The following is a 26562-nucleotide window of genomic DNA, read 5'->3' on the forward strand; positions in this document are numbered from 1 at the left end:
AAATGTGAATTCTTGTTATTTTTGCTGTCATCCACTGATGTCCTGGTCACTTGCTGACACTCCCTGAAGACTTTGGCATATCATCCACTGTATTCCTGTCCACCCCAGGTCTTTTGCAAACCCAGATGGCTTCAGCTCCTCAGGCAGGTAGTCCAGCCAGCAGTCTGGCCTTTTGGTCCCTTGCCCTCCTCAACTCCAATGACTCACTGTCATGTTGTCATAGCCACTCACTCCCAGAGCCATGACCTACACCACATCCTCCCAGGAAAGCAGGACTGAAATCTAATCCCCTTGTCTCCAACTACAACATTCCAGCCCTCCAGCTCTTTTCTCCTTTGCTCTCAGGAAGGCTAGTCTTTAGGTCTGTTGAGACTTCCAGTTCCCTTACTCTATTCTTTCCTTGCCCACGAGTTCCTCGTGTCTTTACTTCTCTTCCTAACCAGCCTTGATTCCACAATGTTTCACTTCTGCTCCTCCATGAAATGGTCGCTTCCTCCATTATTATTGACCTTCGGAACTATTCTCCTGGCTTCAGACTTAACACTTTAAATCCATCCTCGACACTGCAGTGAGAGTGATCTCTGCTAAACCGTGTCATATTACTCACTTGTCTAAATTTTCTAATGCTTCCCCTTGACAACTACTGCCCACTTCCAGAAGGTACCGTGCTCCTACAGTATCCATACTTTTGCACATGCTAGATCCTCTTCCTGGTTTAACTCTCCCTTTGTTCTTTGCCAGAATAACTCCTATTTTTCCTTCAAGATTTAGTTTAGGCATCATCTCTTATAGGAAGCCCTCCCTGATCTCCCCTATCTCCTACCTAGTTTAGATGCCTCTCTTATGTGCCCACGTGTCACCCTATGATTCACTGGACTACAGCCCTGATTATCTCATAATATCACTGCTTCCTGACTAATCTGACTCCCTCTGTTAGCGGTAAGAAACTGAGAACAGACACCCAACCGATTTTTGTTGACAACATATATTCTGGGAGGATTGGTTTTATATGTTTGTTATCAGTTTGATTTTACTTTTTTAAAATGGGCGGCTTTGAACATGTTTATATGCTGAGAATAAAGGGCTGTAATAATTAGAGAATGAGAAGTTGGAGATTTGGAGGACTGAGGGAACAATGAATGGGACAGTGCCTGAGGAAGCAGAGGGAGGGGTCCCTCAGGTGGAGAAACAGACCTCAGGCCGGGGCAGGAACAGAGGCTCCCTTTCCCCTGAGCACACAGGAAAGGGGCAGGTGCTGATGAATATATGTGTTGGCTGGGAGAAGGAAACTGGGGGAGTTTCCAATTTATGGGCTCTGTTTCATCTAATCTTTTTTTTTTTTTTTAAAGATTTTATTTATTTGAGAGAGAGAGAATGAGAGAGAGAGAGAGAGAGAGAGCACATGAGAGGGGGGAGGGTCAGAGGGCGAAACAGACTCCCCGCTGAGCAGGGAGCCCGATGCGGGACTCGATCCCGGGACTCCAGGATCATGACCTGAGCCGAAGGCAGTCGCTTAACCAACTGAGCCACCCAGGCGCCCCTGTTTCATCTAATCTAAGTGTTCAGTTGGTATCAAGGTGGGTGAAAATTTGAGGGAGAATGGCAAAGGCCTGGGAGACCGAGCTGGCTAGGGGCCCACAGCAGTTTCCCATACTTCTTCTGTGACCTTTCCCTCTATCCCTCAATCCTCCATAAATCCCAGGGTACTATCCAGTGCTCCAGAACATGATACCCACTCACCTTGCCTGTGAAGTGTACTGAGCTCCTGCCATCAATCCATAACTAAGGGTAGTCCTTATATAAGAGAGTGACTGTAAAACATTTAGCCCAGCACCAGGTACCTAGCAAAGGCTCAGTCAATGGTAGTCCTTGAATTCACTAGCAGGAATGCATGTTGTCTTTTCTAGCTGCATAGCAGAGTGTACAGTGTGATGTGAATCCCCGCCCTCTGGGAGCTTCTGTTTTTGTCGAAGAAGGAAACACCCATAAAATAATTAAAAAGCAATGCAAAGTGATACATGATGATTATCAACATCCAAATGTACTTTGTTTTGTGATCACAGCCCTCAATAAAAAGTATCTTTTATATCAAGACCTAGAACTCAGATACTTATATAAAAGTGAAACAAAAGTTTCATTAAACAATACTTATACTTTCTTTGTGTGATACATTCTGATATTTTCTATTCCACTTTGTTTTTAAAAAGTGATGGTCAAGGCTCACTCTGATGGATTGAACTGTGTCTCTCAAAAATTCATATTTTCAGGGTGACTGGCTGGCTCAGTCAGTAGAGCATGTGATTCTTGATCTCAGGGTCATGAGTTCAAGCCCCACATTGGGCACAGAGCTTACTTTAATTAACGACTTTAAAACAATTTTTTAAAAGATTATTTATTTTTTCAAAAGAAAGAGAGAGCAAAGGGAGGAGCGGAGGGAGAGAGACAAGCAGACCTCGCACAGAGTGCAGAGTCTGACGCGGGGTGTGATCTCAGGACTCTGAGATCATGACCTGAGCCAAAACCAAAAGTCAGATGTTAAACCGACTGAGCTACCCAGGCACCCCTAAATTTTTTTAATTCATATTTTCATATGCTGAATTCACATGTCTCTCAAAATTCATATTCACTTGAGGTTCACCCAGTACATTAGAATGTAACCTTATTTGGGGATAGGGACTTTACAGAGGTAATCAAGTTAAAATGAGGTCACTAAGGGTGGGCCCTAAGCCAATATGACTGGTGTCCTTATGAAAAGGGGAAATTTGGAGACAGGCTCAAATATAGGGAGAACACCATGTGAACCTGAAGACAGCCATCTACAGGCCAAGGAATGATACCTAGAACAGATTTTCCTTCACAGCTCTCTGAAGGGACCAACCCCACCAACACCTTAATCTGGGACTTTCTCTCAGAGAAAGTGAGACAATACATTTCTATTGTTTAAGGCAACCCAACTTGTGGTGCTTTGTGATGGCAGCCCTAGCAAACTAATACACCCTTCAAACTGATTCTGTGACTCACTGTTGGCTTACAAACCGCCCTTTACAGACCACAGATTTCTTTTTTCCTATGCATTCTCTCATGTAATCTTTATGACCCTTTGGTGGGATGGCAGGGCCCGGAGGAGGGTGAGGCAAGCAAGGCCCTCACTCCCAGGGTCACACAAGTGGGGGTGTCATTACTGCAGGTCTAGCTGACCCTACGATTGTACAACCTGAAGATGAGTGCCTCCTTAAGTTTTGCTAAACTGATGTCTCCATTTGACACACAACCACTTGGAATCAGACCCAAGTCAGATTTGCCTCTACATTCTGGGTCCTTAATTAATTAATTAACTAACTAATTAATTAATTCTAGGTTCTTTCCACGACACCACAGTGTCCCCATTGGTGCAATCAGTTAGAGAGGATGGCAATAAATATCGTTTTCCAACCAGTCCTTGCTGCTCACCTTTTTACCCTGCAAAAGGAGCCAAAGTTAGAGACTACATTCAGTCCTCCCCTTCTCTTGCCAAAATTCAGGGAAACTTGGACCTTTCGAGACCCTTATGAATTCAACCACCGTCTGTGGATGTCTGCAGGCAAGGTGGGCCCCTGGGAACATGTGTCTTGAGCACCTGTTTGCATACACTGCAATCCTAGCATTGTTGGTCATACAAACCCTGGACAGATTCCCTCCTTGCCATCCACACCCCTGCTTGACCGTCTCTCCAGTTCCCTGCCTTCCAGACACAATGAGCACATAAACACACGCACCTCTGATATCTCGTTTTTGCGGCACTGTTATTACCCCCAAACCCGGGTCCCCTATGTAGGATGGAAGTCCTTCTGCCTTCCTCATGCTTGGCTTATTCTGGCCCGTAAAAGAATGCTTAGCATTTACTGTGTGCCAGGCATTGTTCTAAGCCTGTACATAGTTTTATTGTATCTCACTCCCACAACCTTATGAGTTAAGACTTATTTGCTCCATTTTACAGACGACAAAACTGAAATACAAAGAGTAACTTGCTTAGAATTGTGCACTTAGCAGCGTTGGCAGGACTGGAACCCAAGTGGCCTGTCTCCAGAGTCCCACTTCTTAGCTGATACCCTCTGCTGCCTGCCTGGGGCCCCCACGCACACGTGCACCCTTGCACACACATGCCCATCTACATGGGGACGGCGGGGGAGGAGCTGGGGTCTAGGAATCAGTTCAAGCACCAGGGGGCAGCATAGGCCTAGCTTTGGCCCCTCAGCCCAGCCCTGTTTGGAGAGAGAAGAGGGGAGTAGAAACCTCCTCCCATCTCCCACCACCCCCTAGAGACCACCGTTTTTATACACCTTAGGTTTGGGGATGTAGAGGCCTCTCTAGGCCCCTTGGCCTCCTTCAGCTCCTCCATCAGCAAAAGCTGCAAAAACCATCCACTAGTTACAATGATGACTCAGAAGCTGAGCAAGCCTTGTGTTTGTGAGTTTGTGTCTCATTGTGACCGGCTGTGGCTCTGAGGGCTGACACGACTGTGAGCCTGCCCGCACATGCCTGTGCGTGTGCGTGTGCGTGTGCGTGTGTGGTCTTATGGCCAGGGAAGTTGTACGTGTATGTATTTGTTTTTGGGTGTGTCTCAGTGTTTACCACAGAAACAGGAACTTTGCCAAGGCTGCACAGCAGATTCCTAGTCAAACTTGTCCCTTGGGAAACGGCCCGCAGCAACTCCAGGTTGTGTTGGCTTCCACAAGTGTCTAAAGAGTAGTACCCTGGACGGAGGGGGCCAAAACGGTTTTCAGTGCAAGAGACTCCTTCTGGAGTCTTCCAGAATTCTGAGCTCTGGGGTCCCCTCCCCCACTCCCTCCCATCAGTGGTCACGAGACTTCTAAGGCGCGCCCTGCCAAGAAGGGAGGTGGACCTAGGAGTTGCAGAGAGCAAGGAGCTCCCTGGCTGCTTTTCAGGGTCCTCCACTGGAGGGAGCGCAGAGCCCAGAGGGATTTGCTTTTCCAGGGGCCTTGGGGTGCCCAGTTCCTCCCGAGCCAAAGCGCAGGCCCCTACAAAAGTCTGAGTATGGGAGAGGCAGTTTGGAGCCGCAGGTCTCTGCTTGGTATTAGGTGACTTTCTGGAGAAAAGTTGATCGCTTTTGAGGGGACAGAGTAAGTGGGGGTCAGGCTTCCCCCCCAGTCTGGCCCCAGGGTCGGGAGCCCCAGTCCTGGCTCCCTCTACCCCATGCTCCCCACTCGGCACAGGAGGCACACACGCTCACCCCACTTTCTTCCTCTTCCTCTTCCAGCCCACTTTCTCTTCTCTGTGTCGTCAGAGCTCCAGGGAGGGACCTGGTTAGACGGAGAAGCCGGAAACAGCGGGCTGGGGCAGCCAGTGCTTGCACTGAGGAGGAAGGACCGGAGAGGTTGTGTGTGTGTGTGTGTGTGTGTGTGTGTGTGTGTGTTCTTTTTGGTGGTGGTGGTGGTGGAGGGGGGGGGGTGCCAGTAGGGCCAGCCCTGAACTCGCTGGACAGAGCTACAGACCCATGGGGCCTGGCAGTGGCCGCTGAGCGAGGGAGAAGACAGCTGAGGGGTTGCCAAGGTGAGGGGATGCCTCCGAGGAGGGGGCGGGGGGGGGGCTGACTTTTTGTGTGGGGGGGGGGGGTAGCGGCGGGGGGGGTCCTCTCGAGACCCTCCCTTGGGCGGGTGTATGGTCCCCCGGGGAAAATGTTTCAGTTGGTGTCTGGAGCTGGGGGTCCCGGGTTTGGGCACTTTTGAGTTCTCAGAGGACTCTGGTACGGGTAAGGCCCCGCACTCCCACCTCCCCGCGTGGGTCACTTTTTCCACACCCCCGCCCCCGCACCTCCAGGAGCAAGCAAAGGCACGGAAAGGAGGGCAAGGAGGTGCCCCTCTGCCCTGGGGGAGGGGAGGTGGCTGCCCCTCCCTAGAAGGTTGATGCCAGAAGGAGGTGGGTCCTTGACAAGCCCCTATCCTGTCCCCCCATAAAGGCTGTTGTTTAAGGGTGTGGCTGGGGGGGTGAGCGAGCCCCAGATGTAGACCTCATGGTGCCCGAGAGAAGGGGGAATTTCCCCCTCAAAAGTGCTCCACGCTTGGCTGCTGTAGACGCCGAGATTTCCCGGTGGCGGCGCAGAGTTAACCCTCCTCGTGCTGAACGGGCTCCACCTCCCCGCCCCCACCGCCACATACACATATTGGGCAACTCAGAGACGCTCTTTTGACTTTTGATCCTGTGGTCTTGCGGTCAGAGGGCTCGCGAATGGAGAGACAGAGGTGATCGTGTTTAGGCCACGAAGCAGGCTGAGGAGGACGGTGGACGTCCGGGCTTGCCTTCCCAGTTGGGAAGTGTTGGGGAACGCTGGCCCCGCCCCCTCGCGCCGTGGCCCCTCCTCTCTGCAGGTCTTCTCGAGGCGGGGGTGGGGGGTGGGGGCTTAAAGCTTAAGGTGCCGCTGTCGGGGGCAGGCCCGTCCGTCTACTCTGCTCGGTTGTAGGGTGGCCTCCTGAGGTGTGGGGATGGAGTAGGGGAGGAGATTCGGAGGCAGGGCCTTGCTGGGAAGCTGGTCACTCAACAAGGGTTTACAGAGGGAAGGAGGGGGTTGCTGCCTTCTGCTTAAGGATTACCTGTCTCCGCTTGGGTAGGGATAGAGGGTCAAAGGTCTGAGCACCATGAGAAACAGGAGAGGAAGAGAGAAGAGAGGAATGGAGTCCTCCCTTGAATTTGAAACACTGACCAATAGGTGCCCCACTCCAGGGTGAGAGAGGTGGTAGAGAAAGGCCTATTGGAAGACCCTGAGCAGGAGGGAGGATTCTGCCTTTCCGAGAAAAGAGCTAGAGGGGATAGAAGCCGATGGGTTGGGGGAGCAAGAGGGTTTGGGAGCAAGAGTCTCCAGAGAAGGGGCCCGCTCTGTTCTCAATCCCTTTGGGAGTCTGGGCAGAGGGGAGTGGCTAAAAGCCCAACAGGAGGGCTTGGGTTACAGGGTTGGGGGAGACTCAGGGAGTTTCACCATCATCTCTCATCTCTAGGAGAGGGGCATTATGGGAAACGGGGGCTGAGAGACCCCGGGGAAAACACTGGTTGACCCTCTCCACCCTGCAGCCCACCCAGAAATAGGGATGCAACCCTCTCTCCTACTTCTCCCATCTCCTCCTTTCCTCTCTCCCTATTTTCTCCTCTGCCCTTGGCCTCTAGCCCAGCCTCTAGCTTCCTCTTCCCAGCTTCTAGGCTCTTCACTCCAGACTTACTAACCCTACTTTTTCTCCAATCTTTCCCACCTTCTTCCCAAGTTCTCTCTGCTTTTCCCTTTCCTCCATCTCCACCTTGCTTCTTCAACTCTCCTCTTGCAGTCCCTCCTCTTAGGATGATGGGATCTGGATGTGGAAGGGGCCCTCACAGCATGGTGTTGCTTACCCTTGGAATCAAATCCTATTTTCCAAACTCACTGGCTTAGTGGCCTTGGCAGGTTAGAGAACCTCCTTTAGTTTCTTCATCTATGAAAGGGCATAGTTTCATATATTTTTTAAAGATTTTATTTATCTGAGAGAGAGAGAATGAGAGAGAGAGAGAGCACATGAGAGGGGGGAGGGTCAGAGGGAGAAGCAGACTCCCTGCCGAGCAGGAAGCCCGATGCGGGTCTCCATCCAGGGACTCCATCCAGGGACTCCAGGATCATGACCTGAGCCGAAGGCAGTTGCTTAACCAACTGAGCCACCCAGGCGCCCCATAGTTTCATATTTTAAAAATCATTGCAAAGCTCTAATGAAATAATGAGCTTCGTGTAATGCCTCATACGTAGTAAGTGCTCAATAAATGGTAACTGTTACTGCTCTCCCATTCTCTTCTTCATCATCCAGCCTGGTCCTTTTCAAATTTTCTCATGGAGCCCTGGGATTTTGAGGGGTGTCTCTAGTGACACCTTTGGGGTCAGGAGATAGGGAGAGGGAAGTAGAAACCGTAGGATTCCAGGCCTACCACACTTGCTTTCAATAGAGAAACTCCAATTTTATGCCTTTGATATAATTGGGATTCCACAGATTAAAAACTAAAATTGCCCACTACCTTAGAAATTTTTGGAAACTTCTGCACGTATCCAAGCCTCATATTTTATGAGACAAGAAGATCAAGGCTCACAGTGGGGAGGTTCCTTGCCCACAGAACCAGAGCCAGCTCCCAGATGCAATCTGAGTCCTCTGCCTTCTCTCAGAGAGCTTTCTGTACTCTGCCCACCTCCCCTGTCCTCCCAGCCCTCTGGCTGCATCTCAGTGCTTCTACGCCATCACCCCTTTGACTGCAACTGAAGGGATTACCTTGTTTCAGGCACTGACCAAAGATGTCCCCGGTTTGAGGTGGTCTGGCTGTGAGTGGTGGTGGGATGGTCTCTGGGATCTGGGGTCTAGAGGAGGTTGCAGGCTGCCCCCAGAACATAAGCCAGCTTTCTTTGGTGCCTCTCAGAGTGGCCTTGTTCCTTTCCAGAAGGCACCCTCCACACCCCAGATCATGTCTCTGTGGGGTCTGGTCTCCAAGATGCCTCTGGAAAAACTGCAGCGGCTCTATGTCGACTTTCCCCAACACCTGCGGCATCTCCTGAGTGACTGGCTAGAGAACCAGCCCTGGTGAGTCCTAGCTACCGCACACTGGTCTCCTCTGGGTCCTCCCCCACCCACCTTCCCTCTCATTAGATTTTCTCTGTCCCGTTTTGGGACTCGGGATGCGTTATTCCCTGTGTGGTAGCCCGGACTTAGCGGGGAGTCTGTGCCACACCAACCAGATTATGCACATTGACACATGGAGTCCCCCACCACCTGAGGAGCCCCAGCCAAAGAGGAAGGAGGTCAGGACTGGGACAAGGGACCGTCCCACAGCAGCTGGAAAATTGGGGAACAAAGGGCACATGGATGAGGCTGTACAGGGCCTGGATGGAGACTAGGACTGGGAAGGCGCTGCTGAGCTGTTTGCTGAGGGGTGGAAGGTCAGTAGAGCTGAAGAAACCCTGACCCGAGGCCACCTCATCCTGGTCTTCCCACAGGGAGTTCCTGGTCGGCTCAGACACCTTCTGCTGCAACATGGCTAGTGCGCTCCTTTCTGCCACTGTCCAGCGCCTTCAGGCTTCAGCGGGAAAGCAGGGGGAGGGGAGCACCATCTTGCAACACATCAGCACCCTGGAGGTGGGGACAAGGGCGGGAGGTGGGGGGGGGGGGGGGGTGGGGGGGTGGGGGGGTGGGGACTAGGCTGGAGTGGGGCTGGAGTGGAGCTGGGATGAGCCTTGAACACCGGAAGAAATTGTTTGGATGCTGGAGCAAATTGGTGTTCTGCAGTTAACTGTTAGCTAGCATGCAAATTAGCTCTTAAAAGCATGCAAATGCATGAAAACTTCTGGAGTCTGCAGTTGTGCTGCCTTTCCGTGTGCTTATGAATGGAGGGGGGTGGCGTGGACTGGAGGGGGAGAACAACATAGGTGAGAGCCAGGCTAACCCAGTCTGCCCCTCTTCGTTTCTCTAGAGTATATATCAAAGGGACCCCCTGAAGCTGGTGGCCACTTTTAGACAAATACTTCAAGGGGAGAAAAAAGCTGTTTTGGAACAGGTATTGTTAATACTCCACCTCCCACCCCAACTCAACTCCCTGGACTTTAGCCTAAGCCATGAAAAACTAGAAGGAATTTGAACTTCAGGAGAGGCTCAATGTTTTAGGCCCAGGATGACCAAAGGCGGTTCCTGGGGTCAGAGTGCCCCCCAAGCCAAGCTCAGAGAAGCTTCAAAATGAGGGACTGAGGGTAGTGAGGCCTGGGGAGGAGAGAGCAAGGGGTAAAGAAGCTGATTCTGACAAGAAAGAGGTCTTATCTGTGGGAAATTCCAAAAGGTCAGGGAGAACCTTCAAAGCGGAAAGGGAGCTGGACGGACAAGGGAAGTAGCTTGCTTCCTTTTGGCAGAGCCTGGCAGCAGGCACTCCTTTAGGGAATGCAGGCCTAGTGTAGAAGGATGGACGGGGTATCTCACCTCTTGGTGTCTGTCCCTCCCGTGCAGTTCCGGCACCTGCCAATGCCCTTCCACTGGAAGCAGGAGGAACTGAAGTTTAACACAGCCCTGCAAAGGCTGCAGCATCGGGTGGGAGAAACTCGCCTTCTCCGAGAGGCCCTGCAGACGGGGTCTGAGGCTGGCCAAGGTGGGAGCTTGGGTCTGGCACTCTAAGAGGGTTCTGGGGAATGGGTGGGAGGAATGCCCTCTTGGACTTCACCCTTGACCGAACCTCAAATTTATCTGTACCCCTCATTTCTGCCCTCACCCTCAGTGTCTCTGCACAACTTGATAGATGCTCCTGCCAACGGAACTGGGCCAAGTGAGGTAAGTGATGGATTGGGAGGTGGAGTTTGAACTCAAAGTACAGTTCTGGAGGGATCTCAGTTCTGTGGCGGGATGGAGATCAGGCCTCAGAGGAACACATTGCGGTGGGGTAGGGGGAAGGCCTGAGAGGTGAGAAAGAGAGGCGTGCCCTCAGGGCTGGGGGAGGAGACAGGCTGGCCCTGGCTCAGGCCTCCCCTGCCCGCAGGCCCTGGCCACGTTGCTGCAGGAGACTGTTGGGGAGCTGGAGGCTGCCCAGGCCCTGGTGCTGAAGAGGATCCAGATTTGGAAACGGCAGCAGCAGTTGGCAGGGAATGGCGCGCCCTTTGAGGAGAGCCTGGCACCCCTACAGGAGAGGTTGGGGCAAGACTGATGGGATAGGAGGGCGGGCTGGGGTTGGGTGCTGGCTGTCCCTGCTGGAGGACCCACAGGTGTGAGAGAAAAACCAGGCAAGCAGGCCTTGGCATGGGCCAAAGCTCAGAGAAGCTGATTCCGGCAGGACTGTGCACACTGTTGTCAGGTCGCGTCCTGTACAAGTACGCCCGGCTGAGGGGGCTTCGAGCGGGAGCTCATCTGGCCCACGCTTTTCTCTTCAAGCCCCTTGCCCAGAGGAAGCCTTTTCCTATTTGGTTTGTTGGCGGAGGCACCTTTCAATTTGCACCAAAGTACCATAGGTGCTGGCAACTGACCTGGGTACCAGAGTCCTGGGGAAGAGGCAGCTGGGTTTCCACAGCGGTCCAGGCATAGAGAAGGAACCTCACACCCAGAGTTACGGCAGGTCCCCCTGCCCCTTCAGCCCAGGTGCCTTGCAGCCACACCCACTGTGCATCCCGCCCCTCCACACTGCTACCCTGCTTTCTTTCTGGGTTTAGGGGTAGGGGGTTTGAGCAGGAACAGGCAGCCTGAATTCTGTGTCCCCTGACCACTGTCCTGGCCCCAGGTGTGAGAACCTGGTGGACATTTATTCCCAGCTGCAGCAGGAGGTGGGGGCAGCTGGCGGGGAGCTTGAGCCCAAGGCCCGGGCAGTGCTGATTAGCCGGCTGGATGACGTCCTGCGAACCCTTGTCACCAGGTATGCCCCATAAGCCCTCAGCCTGGCCTAGAGCGGACCCCGATGAGGAAAGAGGGTTAGGGTTGTGGGATGGGTACCAGGAGGGACCCAGCCACTAACTCCCCTGTGTCTTCACTCCTCCCAGCTCTTTCCTGGTGGAGAAGCAGCCCCCCCAGGTTCTGAAGACTCAGACCAAGTTCCAGGCTGGGGTTCGATTCTTACTGGGCCTACGGTTCCTGGGGGCCCCAGCCAAGCCTCCACTGGTCAGGGCTGACATGGTGACAGAGAAGCAAGCAAGGGAGCTGAGCATGCCCCAGGGGCCCGGGGCTGGAGCGTAAGCTGGGGCTGGCGAAGGCCTGTTGGTTTGGTGGAGGCCAGGGGAGCCTGGGCGTCTGGCACCACAAAGAGCAGAGTGATGGCGGGGGGGTGGGCCTCAGGGTGTTCAGACCCTGAATAGTCACGGCAGAAGAAAGGAAGGGACCCATCGGGGCTGGAACGGGATGGGGAACCATGACTTGGCCAAGATAGGGACCCTCCTTGAGAATCCAAACAGGGAAATGAGATTTAGGGCCAGTCGTCCATGCCATTCAACCCTGGACTCAAGCTCCTCCCCACCCCTGGCCCTGCTGGGATGCACCCACTCAGTCTCCGACCTCCCCTGGCAGAGAAAGCACTGGTGAAATCATCAACAACACCGTGGCCCTGGAGAACAGCATTCCTGGCAACTGCTGTTCTGCCCTGTTCAAGAACCTGGTGAGGGCTTCAGGGAGCCACAGTGAAGAGTGGGGCAGGGGGTCCTCAGACTGAGGGACTGTCCTTGGAGAGGGTGTCGGGAAGCCAAGAGACCCATCTCTATCCTCACCCCTGCTCTCCCTCCCCACCCCCTGCAGCTTCTGAAGAAAATCAAGCGCTGTGAGCGGAAGGGCACCGAGTCTGTCACCGAGGAGAAGTGTGCAGTCCTCTTCTCCACCAGCTTCACGCTTGGCCCCAACAAACTCCCCATCCAGCTCCAGGTGAACTGAGCCTCGGGCTGCCCACGCTAGGGCCCCGACTCCCCTCCACGTCACACATGCTGGGGCCCCGGATCCTCGCTCCTCATGAGAGCTCCATAGCCCGTGCGTCTGGGATTCATGGGCACTGGGGTCAGGGCGAGGGTGAGAGGAAGAGGGCACACGCCGGGGAATGGTGGTGTGGTGGCCCCTAGCACTTATTATACATTTCGTGTAGACCAGGGCACTGTTTTCAGTCACACACACACACACACACACACACACACACAGAAATTTCACAATAACATTATGAGGTAAGTACTATTATTAGTCCCATTTTACAGATGAGTCCACTGAGACACAGAGAGGTTGAGGAATTTGCCCGGGTCACATAGCTACGAAGTATTGGAGCTGGCATTTGAAACCCAGAGGTCTGACTCTAAAGCACTGACTCATAACCACTTCTCTACAGTCAGGCCTTCATCGAGCTTCAGAAAGCATTCAGTAATACACCGGGAGCTTTTAACTCTGTTGTGTGAATCCAGTAGCTTCCCTGCATTCTCAGAGCCAGCCCCTCGAGGAAGCCCCTTGCTCCAGTAAGAAGATTCCCTTCTTCTCACCCCCGCCAGGCCCTGTCTCTGCCGCTGGTGGTCATTGTCCACGGCAACCAGGACAACAATGCCAAGGCCACCATCTTGTGGGATAATGCCTTCTCTGAGATGGTGAGGAAAGACCTGGAGTGGCAGTGGAGGGAGGGAGGGGAGGAACAGGGGCAAGGTGGGCTGTAACATGGGGAGAAGCCGGGGGCAGACACGTTCAAATGGGAGCGGCCACAACTCCTTCTTTCATCATACTCTCTAACCTGGTGCTGACCTCTTTTCATGCCAGTCTGAAAAGCTACCATGTTGTAGCACCCTAAACTATTTTTGGAAAAGCACCATCTTTGTGAGCGAGCTCAGGGGGATAATGCCTGGGAAGGAGAGCTTTGGGGAGGTGGGGGAAGGATGAAGGCCCCTCCTGAGGAAGAATGAGGATGATAGCCTGAAGTGCCCTGTCCTTCCCGCTTCACCCCAGGACCGTGTGCCCTTTGTGGTAGCTGAGCGGGTGCCCTGGGAGAAGATGTGTGAAACTCTCAACCTCAAGTTCATGGCTGAAGTGGGGACCAATCAGGGGCTACTCCCAGAGCACTTCCTCTTCCTAGCCCAGAAGATCTTCAATGACAACAGCCTCAGCATGGAGACCTTCCAGCACCGTTCCGTGTCCTGGTCACAGTTCAACAAGGTCATTCCCCTGCTTTTTGGACCTCCCGCCCCTAAGCTCTTCATCCTTGAGGCACTCAGGGCCCTCCCAACCTCTGTGCAGAGACTCACTACTGGGGTCTTCACAATGCCCCATCATGGCGATCAGGGAGGCCTCTGTCACAGCCCAGGCAGGAAAACCCTTCAGCCGGGTGGGTAAGTCCAGAGGGTGCATTCTCTGGCATTCCTCAGGTTTTGGACTGGAGGCCCTCTGTTCTCCCTCTTTACCAACAATTTGCATGACTCATCCAGATTGTGTGTAAACACACCTCTGATTCAAAATGACTTTGACCCATTGGGGAAATAGTTCCTATTGCAAAAACCAGGATGAAATCCCACAGGGACACACACAGTAGTACCAGCTACCATGCGCTGACATCTTACTATATGCCAGGCACTATGTTTAGCACTTTATGTATGTTATCTACTTACCCCTCCCAACACCCCTTTGAGGAAGCTACTATTATTATCCCCATTTTACAGGTGAGGAACGTCGTGCTCAGAGGGGTTAAGTAGTTTGTCCAACGCCTCACAGCAGGTGAGGCTGGGATAGAACTCCATTATTTCTTGCTCTCAGCTACCATATTTTACTGCCCCCAAAGTGAGGTGGCTCAGAACTGGATCTGTTACAAGAACGGGGGAGAAGATCTGGGTGACTTGGTGGATGACCAGCTGGGTAAAAGCAGTCACGTACTGCTCTCTTGGCCAAAAAGAAAGGAAAGTCTACATGACCAAAGGATGTATTAGCAAAGGCAGTAGGACACTCACACCTGGCAAGCTACCTTCTCTGGACTCCACTCCACCAGGTCTAATCAAGGATGGGTGGAGCACAGTTGTTATGAGGGATTCTGGCCTGGACTTCCTGGGCTGCATCCCAGCTCTGCTTCTCACCAGCTGTGTAGACCTGGGCAAGTTACTTGACCTTTCTGGGCTTTCACTTCTTCATCTGTAAGATGGGATGCTTATAGGCTTGTAAAGATCAGATAAGTTAATTTATGGAAAAGGCTTGGAATACTGCCTGGCACCTGGTAAATGACTGCCATTGTCACTGATGAGATCTCAGATCCAGTTTGGTCCTTCAGCCCTGTGATTCTGTTGTGTGGGCCCTCACAGCCCAGTGCCTGTCCTACAGGCCCTAGCTCTGGCCCTCCTGTGTTCACACTAGCTCCTCCTTATTCCCCAGGAGATCCTGCTGGGTCGTAGCTTCACCTTTTGGCAGTGGTTTGATGGTGTCCTGGACCTCACCAAGCGCTGTCTCCGGAGCTACTGGTCAGATCGGTGAGTCCCTGCCCCAGTGGCCTGAGCAGTTGTACCTCTAGCTCCTTCTCCACAGCCAATGCCCCTACCCCCATCCTCTCCTTCATCCTGGCCAGGCTGATCATTGGCTTCATCAGCAAACAGTACGTCACTAGCCTTCTTCTCAACGAGCCTGATGGAACATTCCTCCTTCGCTTCAGCGACTCAGAGATTGGGGGCATCACCATTGCCCATGTCATCCGGGGCCAGGATGGTGAGGTCACCCCCGCCAGTCCTCTGTTTCTGTGCCTATGCCCTCTGGGGTTTCTTCTGGGAAGGAAATATCTTGGCCTTCCTTGATGCCAAGGCTGATCTTCAGGAAGTTCTTCCTTAGGTCCAACTTCTCTCCTCCCTTCTGCAGTCTACCTTCTCATTGTGAGCTCTGTAGGAATGGAGACTGGTGGGTTTCCCTCCTCCAGGACTCCCACCCTCGCTCCTCTCCCCGTCACCTTGGTAGATTGAGAGTGGGTCCTGTGGTGGGGCTGGATGGGGGGGAGAATGTCTGGACAGAGGGGACTCAGGGTCTCATTCCTATTGTAGGCTCCCCACAGATAGAGAACATCCAGCCATTCTCTGCCAAAGACCTATCCATTCGTTCACTGGGAGACCGAATCCGGGACCTTGCTCAGCTCAAAAACCTCTACCCCAAGAAACCCAAGGATGAAGCTTTCCGGAGCCACTACAAACGTGAGCTGGAGATTGCAGTTCTGAACGCTTCCTTTGCCCATCTCTTCCATACTCCCAGTTGCCCCTCTCCCTATACACCGTATGTCATCCCTGACTTCTCTCTCCATTTTTGAAGCCCCGTTTCTCCTACTTGCCCATCAGCTATGCTCACCTTTTGCACATCCCTTCCTCCCCAATCCTGGGGCACTCCATGGCTCTCCTTTCCTCCCCCACAACAGCTGAACAGATGGGTAAGGATGGCAGGGGTTACGTCCCAGCTACCATCAAGATGACTGTGGAAAGGTGAGTGTAGCGCTGTGGATGGTGGGCAGCCCTGGTACTACTTGCTGGAAGAAGTGGTGGCATCAGCCCTTGGTCAATCACACGGACTTCCTTCCCTCCTCCAGGGACCAGCCACTTCCTACCCTGGAGCCCCAAATGCCTACCATGGTGTCCACTTACGATCTTGGAATGGCCGCTGATTCCTCCATGAATATGCAGCTCAGCCCAGACATGGTGTAAGGAGCTTGAGAGACAGGAATGGGAGTGGTCTGTGCAGACAGATGTTTAGCACGGGCAGCTGGGAGAGCTGGGGCGAAATAGGGAATTTCCCTTTCCATGAGAGGGGTTCCCTATCTTGAGGCAGGAGGTGGGGGTGTCCAGGAGAAGGGCTGGCCTCAGGGGGGTCTGCTTTCTCTCCCCAGGTCCCAGGTGTACGCACCGCACTCTCACTCCATCCCCCCGTACCAAGCCCTCTCCCGGGAAGATGCGTTGACAGCTTTCCCAGAGTAAGTGGAAGGGACAAGGATACCCAATTGCAAGGGGGATGGGCATTTGCGTTTGTTCGGAGAGGCTCCACTGTAAGAAAGGGGCAGCAAAAGGCTAGCACTCTTTGTCTCCTCTGTCCACTCCACTGAGAGGTTAGTGGTTAAGTTCCAGACGTAGCGAGGTTCAAATTCCAGCTCTGCCACTTACTGACTGTGGGCAAGTTGCTTCATTCTGGTGCCTCATCTGTAGAATGGGGAATATTGATAATAACGCTAATAATAACTTCCTCGGGATTATTGTGAAGGTTAATTGAGTTAGTAATACCTGTAAAGCTCATAGCAAGAGCTATGTTAAGAATTAATATTACCTCGCCTGCCCTTGAAATCCACTGTCATTTTGTCTGGATTTTTATTTATTGTTGTCTGGATTTTTATTTATTCATCTGTTTTGGCCTTGAAGTGGCCTAGACATTTTTCTTCCCCAAGTAACACTCATATAATAACTGCAGGTGCTTATTAACTCTTAGACAAGTCACAACATCTCCCCTCCTGGGAATTGAGGTAGGGTGGAGACTGGGGGGCTTAGAACCACCAGAGTCTGGAGAAACATTAGAAATTAGCGAATTCGGGGGTGCCTGGGTGGCTCAGTAGGTTAAGCATCCGACACTTGGCTTCAGACCAGGTCATGATCTCAGGGGTCCTGGCATCAAGACCGCCCCCAACTCCCGCAGTTGTATTGTCATCCTTCTGCTTAGCACTTAGCGGGGATTCTGCTTCCCTCCCCCTTCCCTCTGCTCCTCCCCCTCCCAAATAAATAGATTAGCTAGTTCAGCCCTTCTCTCCTCCCCCAGCCCAATCCCCAACACATACACATTTTATAGATGAAAAGACTGAGCCCACGGCTTACCTAAGACAATGCAGTCAGGAAAAGGAGCTGGAAATTGTTTCCTCATTCAATGACCTTGACTTTGCAACACTGTGCCCTTATTTAGCCCTCGGTTCTCTGACTATACCCTCCTTCCTGTTTCCAGATCTCACCTGCAGATACCCCCCAACCTGAACCAGATCAACCTGCCCTTTGACCAACCTCACCCTCAGTGAGTGACAGCACCCCTCCTGATCCCATGCTCCCCATTCCTTCCCAGCCTTATCCCACCCCAATCTTACTGACTTTTCTGGTCTTGGCAGGGGCCTGCTCCCATGCCCATCTCAGGAGCATGCCGTATCCACTCCTGAGCCCCTGCTCTGCTCAGATGTGACCATGGCAGAAGACAGCTGCATGAGCCAGTCGGTGGGAGGGTTCCCTCAGGGCACCTGGTGAGTGGCAGCCTGGGGGTGTTGGGTGGGTGGGGGCTGGAGGAGCGGGTGCCATACCTACCCTACTGCTTACCCCCTTCCTCCTTGCAGGGTCAGTGAAGACATGTTCCCACCCTTGTTGCCTCCTACTGAACAGGACCTCACCAAGCTTCTCCTGGAGGGGCAAGGGGAATCAGGGGGAGGGTCCTTGGGCACCCAGCCTCTCTTGCAGCCCTCTCACTATGGGCAGTCTGGGATCTCAATGTCCCACCTGGACCTAAGGGCCAACCCTAGTTGGTGATCCAGCTGGAACGGGAGCCCAGAAAGACCGCTCTTCTACCCCCACGGACCTGCTCTGGACACTTGCCCATGCTCCTGCCAAGCAGCAGATGGGGAGAGTGTCCTCCTATCCCCACCTACTCCCTGGTCAGGAGGAAAAGACTGCCAGGAAAATGCACAGTGGGTGGAGCCTATCCACTCCTTTCCTCCTACCACACACCCCTGTCCTCCCCCTTCCAATGCTGGAAGGGAAATTCAGGTTCCAAAGTGAGACACGCCCCAACACGCCTGCACACGCAGCGCGCGCGCACACACACACACACACACACACACACACCCCCTCTGGAAGATGGGCCTGAGCAGGAAAGGCGCTGGGCAAGAGCACAGCTTAGGGCATTGAGGACTTAACCGCCCACCTCGGGGCAGAGCCCAGGACACACATGTAGAAACAGGCAGACACATGCACACATTTGTACGAGAGGCTGGGGACTGAGGGCTGGGCTCGGGTCCCAGCCCTGGGGGGGATGGAGCAGCAGTTCAGGAGGCCCTGCGTGCAATGTAGGGAATCTGTACACCTGGGTTACTGATATGGGTTATGCCCAGATTAAAAAACAAATTTCAAACAGCCCCAAATTCCTGTCAGTCGGATGGCAGCTTTTGGTTATGTGTACGAGATTGCAGAAGTACAAGGTCTGTGTTTCATGTGCAGCTGTGCAAAAACGTGCATACCCAAGACTGTGAATACACAGATGTCACACACATTTGTTGTTATGGCCCCCCAAAAACATGTATCGGTTTGATCTTGCCTATGTGACAACCGAAGTTTGGAAGTGTGAAAACACTGCACCAAAGACACCAGCGAATGTGCCAACTTCTCCGATGCATGCTAAAGTACTCAGCTTTCGTATGACCATGGCCCCAGTGGGTCTATGTGGCTGTTACATCTGTATGTGGCTCTAGCTTTGGGGGTTCAACCCTGCCAATCCTGCCCAGAGGCTGGGGGTGAGTCTGGGACCCAGGCCCAGGTGTGTGGTCCTCTGAGTGAATTAGGGTGCCCGACCTGCCGCTGCTTTTCTCTTTCCCCATCCACTGCCAGCTTCCCTCCACTCCCCCAGCCCCATGCCACCCTTTCTCCCTCCTGGGGGTCATCGATCCTAAGCCATAAAATAAATTTTATTCCAAAATAACAAAATAAATAATCTACTGTACACGATCTGAAAAGAAAGACGCTCTAACTGCTCAGACAGGTGCTGCGGTCCAGCCCCCAGCTGAGGGAGACCCTGAGTCCAACCCAGGCCTCCTAAGGGGGCCGGTCGAGGGGACCCTACATCCACCCTCCCCCCCACCCCCAGGAAGGGCAGGAGGGAAAAAGTTGCTGAGGACTTGGGGGGAAAGATTGGGATAGGTGGGCAAACTGCAGCACTTGTTAAATTAAAGAAACAAACTAGAAGCACAAAAATGGGGGAGCAGAGGGGAGGAGCAGGTCCAGTGTTCCCAGGCCCCCAGTTCTGGGGGTAAACGTTGCCATTTTTAGCTGTTGGACCTTACCACGAAGTCCCCTTTTCCCCCATGGCCAAACTGAATCCAACTGCTCATACCACTGGTTCAAGCTACAGAGAATGAGAGTGTGTTGTGTAAGGGAGGGGAGAACCCCAAATACCCTGGAGACAGAGTCCTTGCCCCCTTGCTCTAGGCAAGGGTGAAGGGGCACCACGCACCCTCCTTGTGTCCTCTTGCCAGGCCCCTGCTCGTTATTGCTTGAAGCCCCATAGTTCTATGCCCATGGAGCAGGTGGGGAGGCAGGAGAAGGGCAGCGGGAGGATCCAGGGTTGTGACTAGATGCCAGGGATGGGGAATGTTGGAGTCTATGTGAGCCAGAAGTCCAAGTCCTGGGTCTGAGGACACCAGTGCACCCCTCACTGCCGGCTGGCCTCAGCCTCCACTTTGACACTGCTCCTGCGACCTTCCACCAGAGCAGGATGGGGTCCCGGGGCAGGGCATCGGTCCAGTAGCCCCTCCTCGAACTCTGTGGGGAGAAGGCGTAGGTTAGGAGACCATGGGGTGGACGATGCAGAGAGGTGGCTGGACAGGAGGCAGAGATAGAGAAGACTGCACAGATGAGCTGGATTTCAATTACTGCCTCCTGCCCGTTACACGTTTACAGGTGTGGGGGGTGTTCCATACCCAAGTGTGTGCGCCCCCCCCCCTTTCTGGCTGTGTGTAGCGCTCTCTCTGTATGTGTCTCTCTCCTTCTCTGTCTCTCCCGCCTCCGTTCTGCTGGAATTTCTGGTTCTGTCAGGAGCTGTGGGGGTGGCTTGGCTCTGACCTCTCCCCCTCCCCCCCTTCCCAGGCTCTGCCGCCCCCACTCATCCCTGGCCCCCTCCCAGGCCCCACCTACCCTACCATGCCCCTCCAGTTTCTTAGAAGCCAAATCAGGGGGAACACAGGAAGCCAGCCTCCCAGCTCCTCCCCCAAGAAGAGCCCCCCTTCCAGTCCCCACCCCCACTTCCCACCCACGCACAGTTTAAAAATACCAAGCCAGGGTTGGTGGCTTTGTCTGCTGCATCACTCTCAGCCCAGCCGCTCTGGCCCTCTGGCGGACTACGCCCTTCCCCCATCCACACACAAAGCATCCCCCTTTGGGCTCCTCTACTTCCAAGCTAGGCAACCCCACCCTGACTCCTAGCCTACTCTACCCTTCTGCCTTGGTGGCAGCTCTATCCCTGCTGGCCTTCTTGGTGACCCTCCTTTCCATTCCCCTGGTCCCCCATTCTCTGTCCCCTCGTTCACCCCAGTGCCCCCTTCACAGATCTCCATAGGATCAGACCCTCCCCAGTGGGAATAAACCTGCCGACCCTCCTTTCCTCAACCCAAGGCCTGGATGGCTGGAGCCCCATCGTCCTACTGCCTGCCCTCTCTGGTGACTACATCCCTCTTCCTCCCACCCAGCCCCAGGACACCAGGATTGCTGGGTGGAGCCTGGGTGGTAGGGGTGCATGGGGATGGCACTGCTGCTGCCTCACCTGCGAGAGGCGGCTTCGCAGGCACACAGGGGCTGAGGCGGCCCACGCGGTCGTGGGAGACGAGGCGGGCTAGCCGCAGCCCCTCGTCCATCAGTGTCTGCTGCAGGATGTGGCGGCTCCACAGCCCATGGGCTGGCAATGCCAGAGGCAGGTCAGCAGGGGGCGGCGTCAGCCTTGGGCATGACCCCACAGCTGTGGGCATGGGCACGGATCAGGTCAGGGACTACAGTCAACGGAACCCCCACCCTCAACCGCAAAGCAGACCCATAAGGTCCAGGCCCCTTTGCCCCCATCCAGCCAGGCCTCCCAACCCTGTTCCAGGCAGTTGCCTCCTGGCTCCTTCCTCCCACCTACTCCACCCCCACAGAGAGAAGAAAAATATTCTGATGCACACTCACCCTGCAAGTGTCCATCAAGACTCTCCCCAGACAGGCTGGCGCTGTCTTCCTCCAGGCTGGGGCGGTATGGGGGTGCATAGGACTCAGGGCCTGGGGGAGGCTGCTGGAGTTCAGAATGACTTTGCTCTCCAACCTGTGGATGCCCCAAATGGGGAAATGAGGACCTAGCAAGGGAGGGGATTGAGGGAGGCTGCACTAATCCCCTGCATCCACCCTAGAAACCTACCTCCTGTTTTAACTTCTTCAGTGGAGGGCCTCCCAGTTCCTCGGGGTGAAGCCTGTGAAGACGAGAGCAATAAGGAAGGTGAAGCTGGGGATGGACGCACAATGGGCAGAGCACAGACTCTGGGGAGGAGCATGCGTTATTTCAAGACCAGAAAGAAGCTGGCTGAACAGGAGTCTCTAACTCTGGTACTGTTGTTGTGGGTGAGCAGACAGAACCTGAGATGGATAGGAGGAACCAGACCCAGACAAGTGGGCCTGGCGAAAAGCAGGACATGCACGTGGGTAGGAAGTAAGCCTAGATGCACCTGAACGGGAGATTATGCCCATGACCCAGCTCCTTGGCAGGATTCTAATCTAGGAAGGACCTGGAGAAAGGAGTCTCACCTGGAACCCTTCAACGAGGACAGGTAGGTGCTCTCTCGGGCCACTTGGCGTGACAGGGAGAAGAGCTCCACCCTCCGCAGTAAGAGCGTGTTGTCCCTCATGCAGAACTGGGCAGCAGCTTCATTGATGGTCAGCTGTGGAGAGGGCCACCGGAGCGGTTACAATCCTCAGTTCCTATTGCCTTGCCCAGACCTCCTCACACCCTTCATCATCAGACAAATAAAGCCCATCCATCAGATGCTTGCTTAGGATTTGATACTACGCGGCTTTCTGAAGGAGGAAGACAGAGATCAGCATCCACGGCTTCCTAGGAACGCCTGGAGCCCCCACTACCTGAGCGGTCCTGAGCAGCACAGAGCGGGACGCTGGGCTCTGGCCTGTACCTCTGCTTCCCCCTCAGCTGAGGAGGGGAGCACCGCAGAGGCTGGGGTTGGGCTGTGTGGGGGCAACTGGGGCATGGGGTCCTGACCAAGGGGCAATGAAACAGACCTCGGGAGTGTGAAGATTCTCCAAGGTGAGTCAGTTAAGGCCTCAGAGCTAAGTGTAACACTAGGAGAATGAGGTCCTCACCTCATGCAGGCTGAGCTGCTTGCCCTCCCGCCGCTTGGAGTCAAAGCGGCCATAAATGATGCTGTATTTGCGGATCTCCTCCTCTTTCTGGCTGTCGTTATCGTCCATCTCAAAGATGTGCCCTACGCTCCGAGCCAGCTTCTTGTTCAGCTTCAGCAGGGATGTCACCTCCCCAGCATCCCCCCTGGGGAAGCTCCGGAAGATCCTCTCCACACTCTCCACCACCATGCGTACCATCTCTGGTTCCAGTCGATCCGGACCACCCCCAGCCCCAGCTGCTGCCAGCCCCCCAGCCCCAGTTCCCTCAGGGACTCCTCCCCCTGCAGGTGGGGAGAAGGGGGGTGAGCCTGCCTCCTCTTCTCCTCCCGCCCCAACGTCGGACTCTGGAGTGCTCCGTCCTGGCCAGATCCGGGGGTCTCCTGCCCCAGGTCCCCCAGGCAGTGGTGACAACTTCTCTCCAAGTTCAAGGGGGCTTTTGGGACTAAAACTGCGGGCACTGCCTGCCTTTTCCCCTGGGCTGCTGTGCCCATTGCTCATGCTTCCTTTCCGAGTGCCCGCAGTCTCGGAGATCTTGAAGAGTGGGATGCTGGAGACAGGCACGGCAGGCACTGGCTGGCTGAAGAGCCCTGGATTGGTGGCCCATTCTCTCAGTGCCTTCTGCAGGCGTCGGACGTGGAGGGGCTTGGTGGCCATGCCCACGAGAGCCATGATCTCCAGGAACTCCTCCTCACCAGCCTCACACAGTTGCTGCACGTCGTCCCCTCCCTGCTGGATGAAGGTCTCGTAGTAGGAAAGGAGATTGGCGCGCTGCAGGACCCGGTAGAGCTGCAGCTCCCCCAGTGTCCGAGGCAGTGCCATGGCTCGGGCACTGGGCCTGGAAAAGAGGAGTGCGGGACAGAGAAAGGGAGGCAGTCAGTCCGGGTCCCCCTGCTGAGTACCAACCCACACTCGCAATTGTCATCTCTTTCCTGCCGGCTTCTCTTCTCCTCCTCTGAAGGCGCTCTCTGCCCAATACCCCAGCCCGAGCACAGACTAGGAGAACTAGGCATCACCCGGAGACATAAACACACCAGTGCCATCCCAGACGGGCCACAAGTACCAAAAGGCAGCCCGGTCTCTCTGCTGAAATCAAAAGCTCTTCACCACCATTCTCAGCTTTTACTTTTCTAGCCTGGGGCAAGGAGACCTTGAGCACTGAGGCCAGCCAGCACACCCGTGGAATGGCTGGGCCTCCTTCTCCCCCAGAACGGTCTTCACCCTCCGCCCTCAACACCCAGCAGTCTCAGCGTTACTCAAGGTGACTTTCTACACTGAGGTGCACGTAGGACCGACCCCCTGTCCTCCCCACAGTGGACGCCTGGGACCACTGCCGGCCAGTTTCACTCCCTGGTGCTGTCCTACCCAGGCGGCTGCAAGGGAGGGGTGTGGCCCTTTCCCACTCGTCAAGCCAGGTGGACCCCTGCTCTGCTCAGCTCCTCTGAGCTGTTCCCGAGGACCTCCCCTCTCCTCCCGACTGCCCAGTGCCCCTTAGTTGGCCCCTCTCCGGGCAGTGACCTTCCCCACCTGCTGGGTAGGTAGGCGGATCCCTTCAGCTCAGGCGCAAGGAGGGAGGAGTGCCTCAATTGTTCTGCTCTGGGGCCTGTTCCGCCCCCACACACTCCCACAGTGGCAGCGGCAGTGGGCGAAACCCACCTACCTCCTCTCCCTCATTTTCCACCCACACCTCCAAGTGGAGCGGAGGAGCGGCTCAAGGCCTCTTGAGGGAGAGGCTGCACCCCGAAACTCCCCTCCGCGTGCCGTAAATAAAGCCACAGAAAAGAGAAGGGACGCCTAAGGCATGCCCTGCTTCTCCACAGCCCTGCTGATGCTCTCCCTGGGTTCCGAGGCGCCGGCTTCTCCCGGACCCTGGGGCTCGCGTACTCCGTACCAACGGGAGACTGAACCAGCACAGCAGCCCTCCCCCAGCCCTGTTACCAGTCAGAGCTCCAGGGCTTCCCCTGGCGTTTGGGGGCCCCCACGTTCTTTGCAAGGGGTTCACATGCCAGATCACGCCGGCAGAGTAAACGGGGGATGGAGAATTAGGTACTACTCTTTCATATCCAGCTTCAACCGCTCCCTACCTGCTCCCAGGGCCCCCTAATTCAAAGACGCACCCCCTTTTCAGTCAGTCTCCACCCCCCACCCCCGTCCCGCTTCCCCTCGTTCTCTTCTCGACCTCCGCCCTCCGGACCCCTTGCCTGAGTCCAGCTCCACCCATCTCCACTCCCCGCCGCTTCCCTCTGCCCACTAACTTGGGTCTGGGCTGCGGGGTCCGGCGGGCGCAGTCCCCTCCGCCCGGCGGCTGCTCGGCTGTGGGGGAGGGCGCTCTGTGCATGGACGGCCGGAGGCCACAGGGGCTGCCCCTCTCGGTGCCCAGCGCTCGGCGCCTGGCGCGCGCTGCCGTGTCCGCCGCTGGCCGGGCTCCGTCCCTCCCTCCACGTCTCCTCTCTCCGAGCCTCCGCGCCTCTGTCTGTGCCTCTGCCCCCCCCTCCCCGGCTGCGCTCGCCGCCTCTCCGCGCCGCCGCCCCCGCAGGACGCACGGGGAGCGAGGCCCGGCGCTGCGCTGGCTGCCGGGCGGGCGGAGGGCGTGGGCAGAGCCGGGGGCGGGGGCCGGGGGCGGGGGGCGGGCGCCCGGGCCTCGGGGCCGGCGGTGGAGGCGCCGCGGCAGAGCGTCGGAGAGAGGCGGAGACTGGGGGGAGGGGGCGTGGAGCGGGGGGCGTGGAGCGGGAGGCGGGGGCGGGGACTCGGAGCGGCGGCGCCGAGCTCGGGACTGAGGTGACCGAGGCCGGGCTGCGGAGGGCGGGCTTGGGGACCCGGCGGGCGGGGCGAGGTCGCTCCTTGCCGCCCACGCCGGATGCACAGCCGGCCCTCTCCGTGCCCACGTACCCACGTGAGCGCCCAGCCGGCGACATTCCTACTCCCCCCCCACCCCCCGGCTCCTACCCCTCCGAGCGGAGAGCGGAGTTTCACAACCACGCACGGGTACACAAAAACACGGACAAGCGCACGAACGTGCACACGCGCCTCAACAACTACGCGGACGCCCGTTGCCCACACTCCGGCCTCGCGGTGCTGTACGTGTGACTGCTAGGAATGAGCCGGGAAAAGTTGGCGGAGCCTCGGGGTGCGCGGCTCCTTTCGGGCGTGCCTCCGACTCCCCTTGAGTGTGCGCTTAGGGCAGGTCTGTGAGCGCGGGGTTCTGCAGGAATTCCTTGGCTATCCCAGCACCCTTACCCTGCAGCAAATGGAGTCATTTGAAGGGCCATTCTCGGAAACCCAGGCCTCCATCCCTGCCTCGAGTTCCTGTCGAAGTTTGGGGTACAGGAATGGGCGGGTTATGCTAGAAGCTAACGCGTCGATCAGTCGCGTCGGGTTGTCAGGCAAGGATGGGCGAGGTAACCCTCCTTCCTCCACTCGTCGCACCCTGTTTGCTGAGAATGGGGACCTGCTCCTGGGGAATTCTGTGGCAAAGCTGGGATAGGGAGAACATCCTTTCTGCGGACGTGTTTAGGGAACTGCGCTCGAGAGAGTCTAATGGAAGATGGGCGGGAGGCCGGAGCGTCCGACGTGGCTCCCTGCGGAGGAGTTGAAGGGAGGAGCTCCTTCAAGGAGCCTGGCCCCCTCTGAACCCCCCCACCCCGGTTTGTTTCTCCTAGCCCCATCTGGTTCCCATTACACTCCCGCCCACGGCTGGGAGGTCGGGGTGGGGGCGGGGGCCGGCCGGGGCTCTGAGGGCCCGGTCCTGCGGTTCCAGGCCCCGGCAAAATGGAGGCGGGGCGGAGGGGGAACCGAGCGGACCGGCCGGGGGTCAGGTTCTCCCTGGTCCGAAACCTCAGCCCCACCCCGCCATTCCGCACTTCTGAGTGGCTCGGGGCCTGGCAGGGCGTGGGCGGCGTGGGCCGGGGCTGGTTCTACATTCCGGCTCAGCAAGGGGACCTTTCCGTCTCCGGTGGAGGCAAGGAGAGGGGGAGTGCATCCCT

At 55.6% G+C, this 26562-nt stretch overlaps 2 protein-coding genes across 4 annotated transcripts; one reads left to right on the forward strand and one right to left on the reverse strand.

Annotated features, from left to right (window-relative positions):
- Positions 1-5395: 5395 nt before the first annotated feature.
- STAT6 (signal transducer and activator of transcription 6) lies at positions 5396-18568 on the forward strand. Of its 2 annotated transcripts, none has more exons than XM_025882922.2 (22): positions 5396-5550; positions 8437-8576; positions 8990-9128; positions 9463-9546; positions 9987-10125; positions 10252-10304; positions 10510-10658; positions 11242-11373; positions 11498-11686; positions 12018-12105; positions 12243-12365; positions 12971-13063; positions 13416-13622; positions 14823-14917; positions 15013-15149; positions 15476-15622; positions 15841-15904; positions 16009-16119; positions 16306-16389; positions 17400-17465; positions 17557-17685; positions 17776-18568. In XM_025882922.2, the coding sequence occupies exons 2-22, from the start codon at positions 8461-8463 to the stop codon at positions 17963-17965; spliced, it is 2535 nt and encodes an 844-aa protein (XP_025738707.1). In that variant the 5' UTR covers positions 5396-5550; positions 8437-8460; the 3' UTR covers positions 17966-18568. The 2 variants fall into 2 exon arrangements, with proteins under 2 accessions (XP_025738707.1, XP_073756902.1); XM_073900801.1 differs by having other exon boundaries at positions 5409-5550; positions 8440-8576.
- A 527-nt stretch (positions 18569-19095) lies between these two features.
- Positions 19096-25164, reverse strand: NAB2 (NGFI-A binding protein 2). 2 transcript variants are annotated; one of them, XM_025882923.2, is made up of 7 exons: positions 24835-25162; positions 22544-23417; positions 21974-22107; positions 21591-21642; positions 21365-21497; positions 20967-21158; positions 19096-19969 (listed from the first exon to the last, which is right to left on the reverse strand). In XM_025882923.2, the coding sequence occupies exons 1-7, from the start codon at positions 24915-24917 to the stop codon at positions 19860-19862; spliced, it is 1578 nt and encodes a 525-aa protein (XP_025738708.1). In that variant the 5' UTR covers positions 24918-25162; the 3' UTR covers positions 19096-19859. The 2 variants fall into 2 exon arrangements, with proteins under 2 accessions (XP_025738708.1, XP_025738709.1); XM_025882924.2 differs by lacking the exon at positions 20967-21158 and having other exon boundaries at positions 24835-25164.
- Positions 25165-26562: the final 1398 nt, after the last annotated feature.

The sequence above is a fragment of the Callorhinus ursinus genome, unplaced genomic scaffold, assembly GCF_003265705.2.
Source record: "Callorhinus ursinus isolate GAN/ISIS: 27379988/994484 unplaced genomic scaffold, GSC_fseal_2.0 scaffold14, whole genome shotgun sequence".
In the NCBI taxonomy this organism is placed as follows: Eukaryota; Metazoa; Chordata; class Mammalia; order Carnivora; family Otariidae; genus Callorhinus; species Callorhinus ursinus.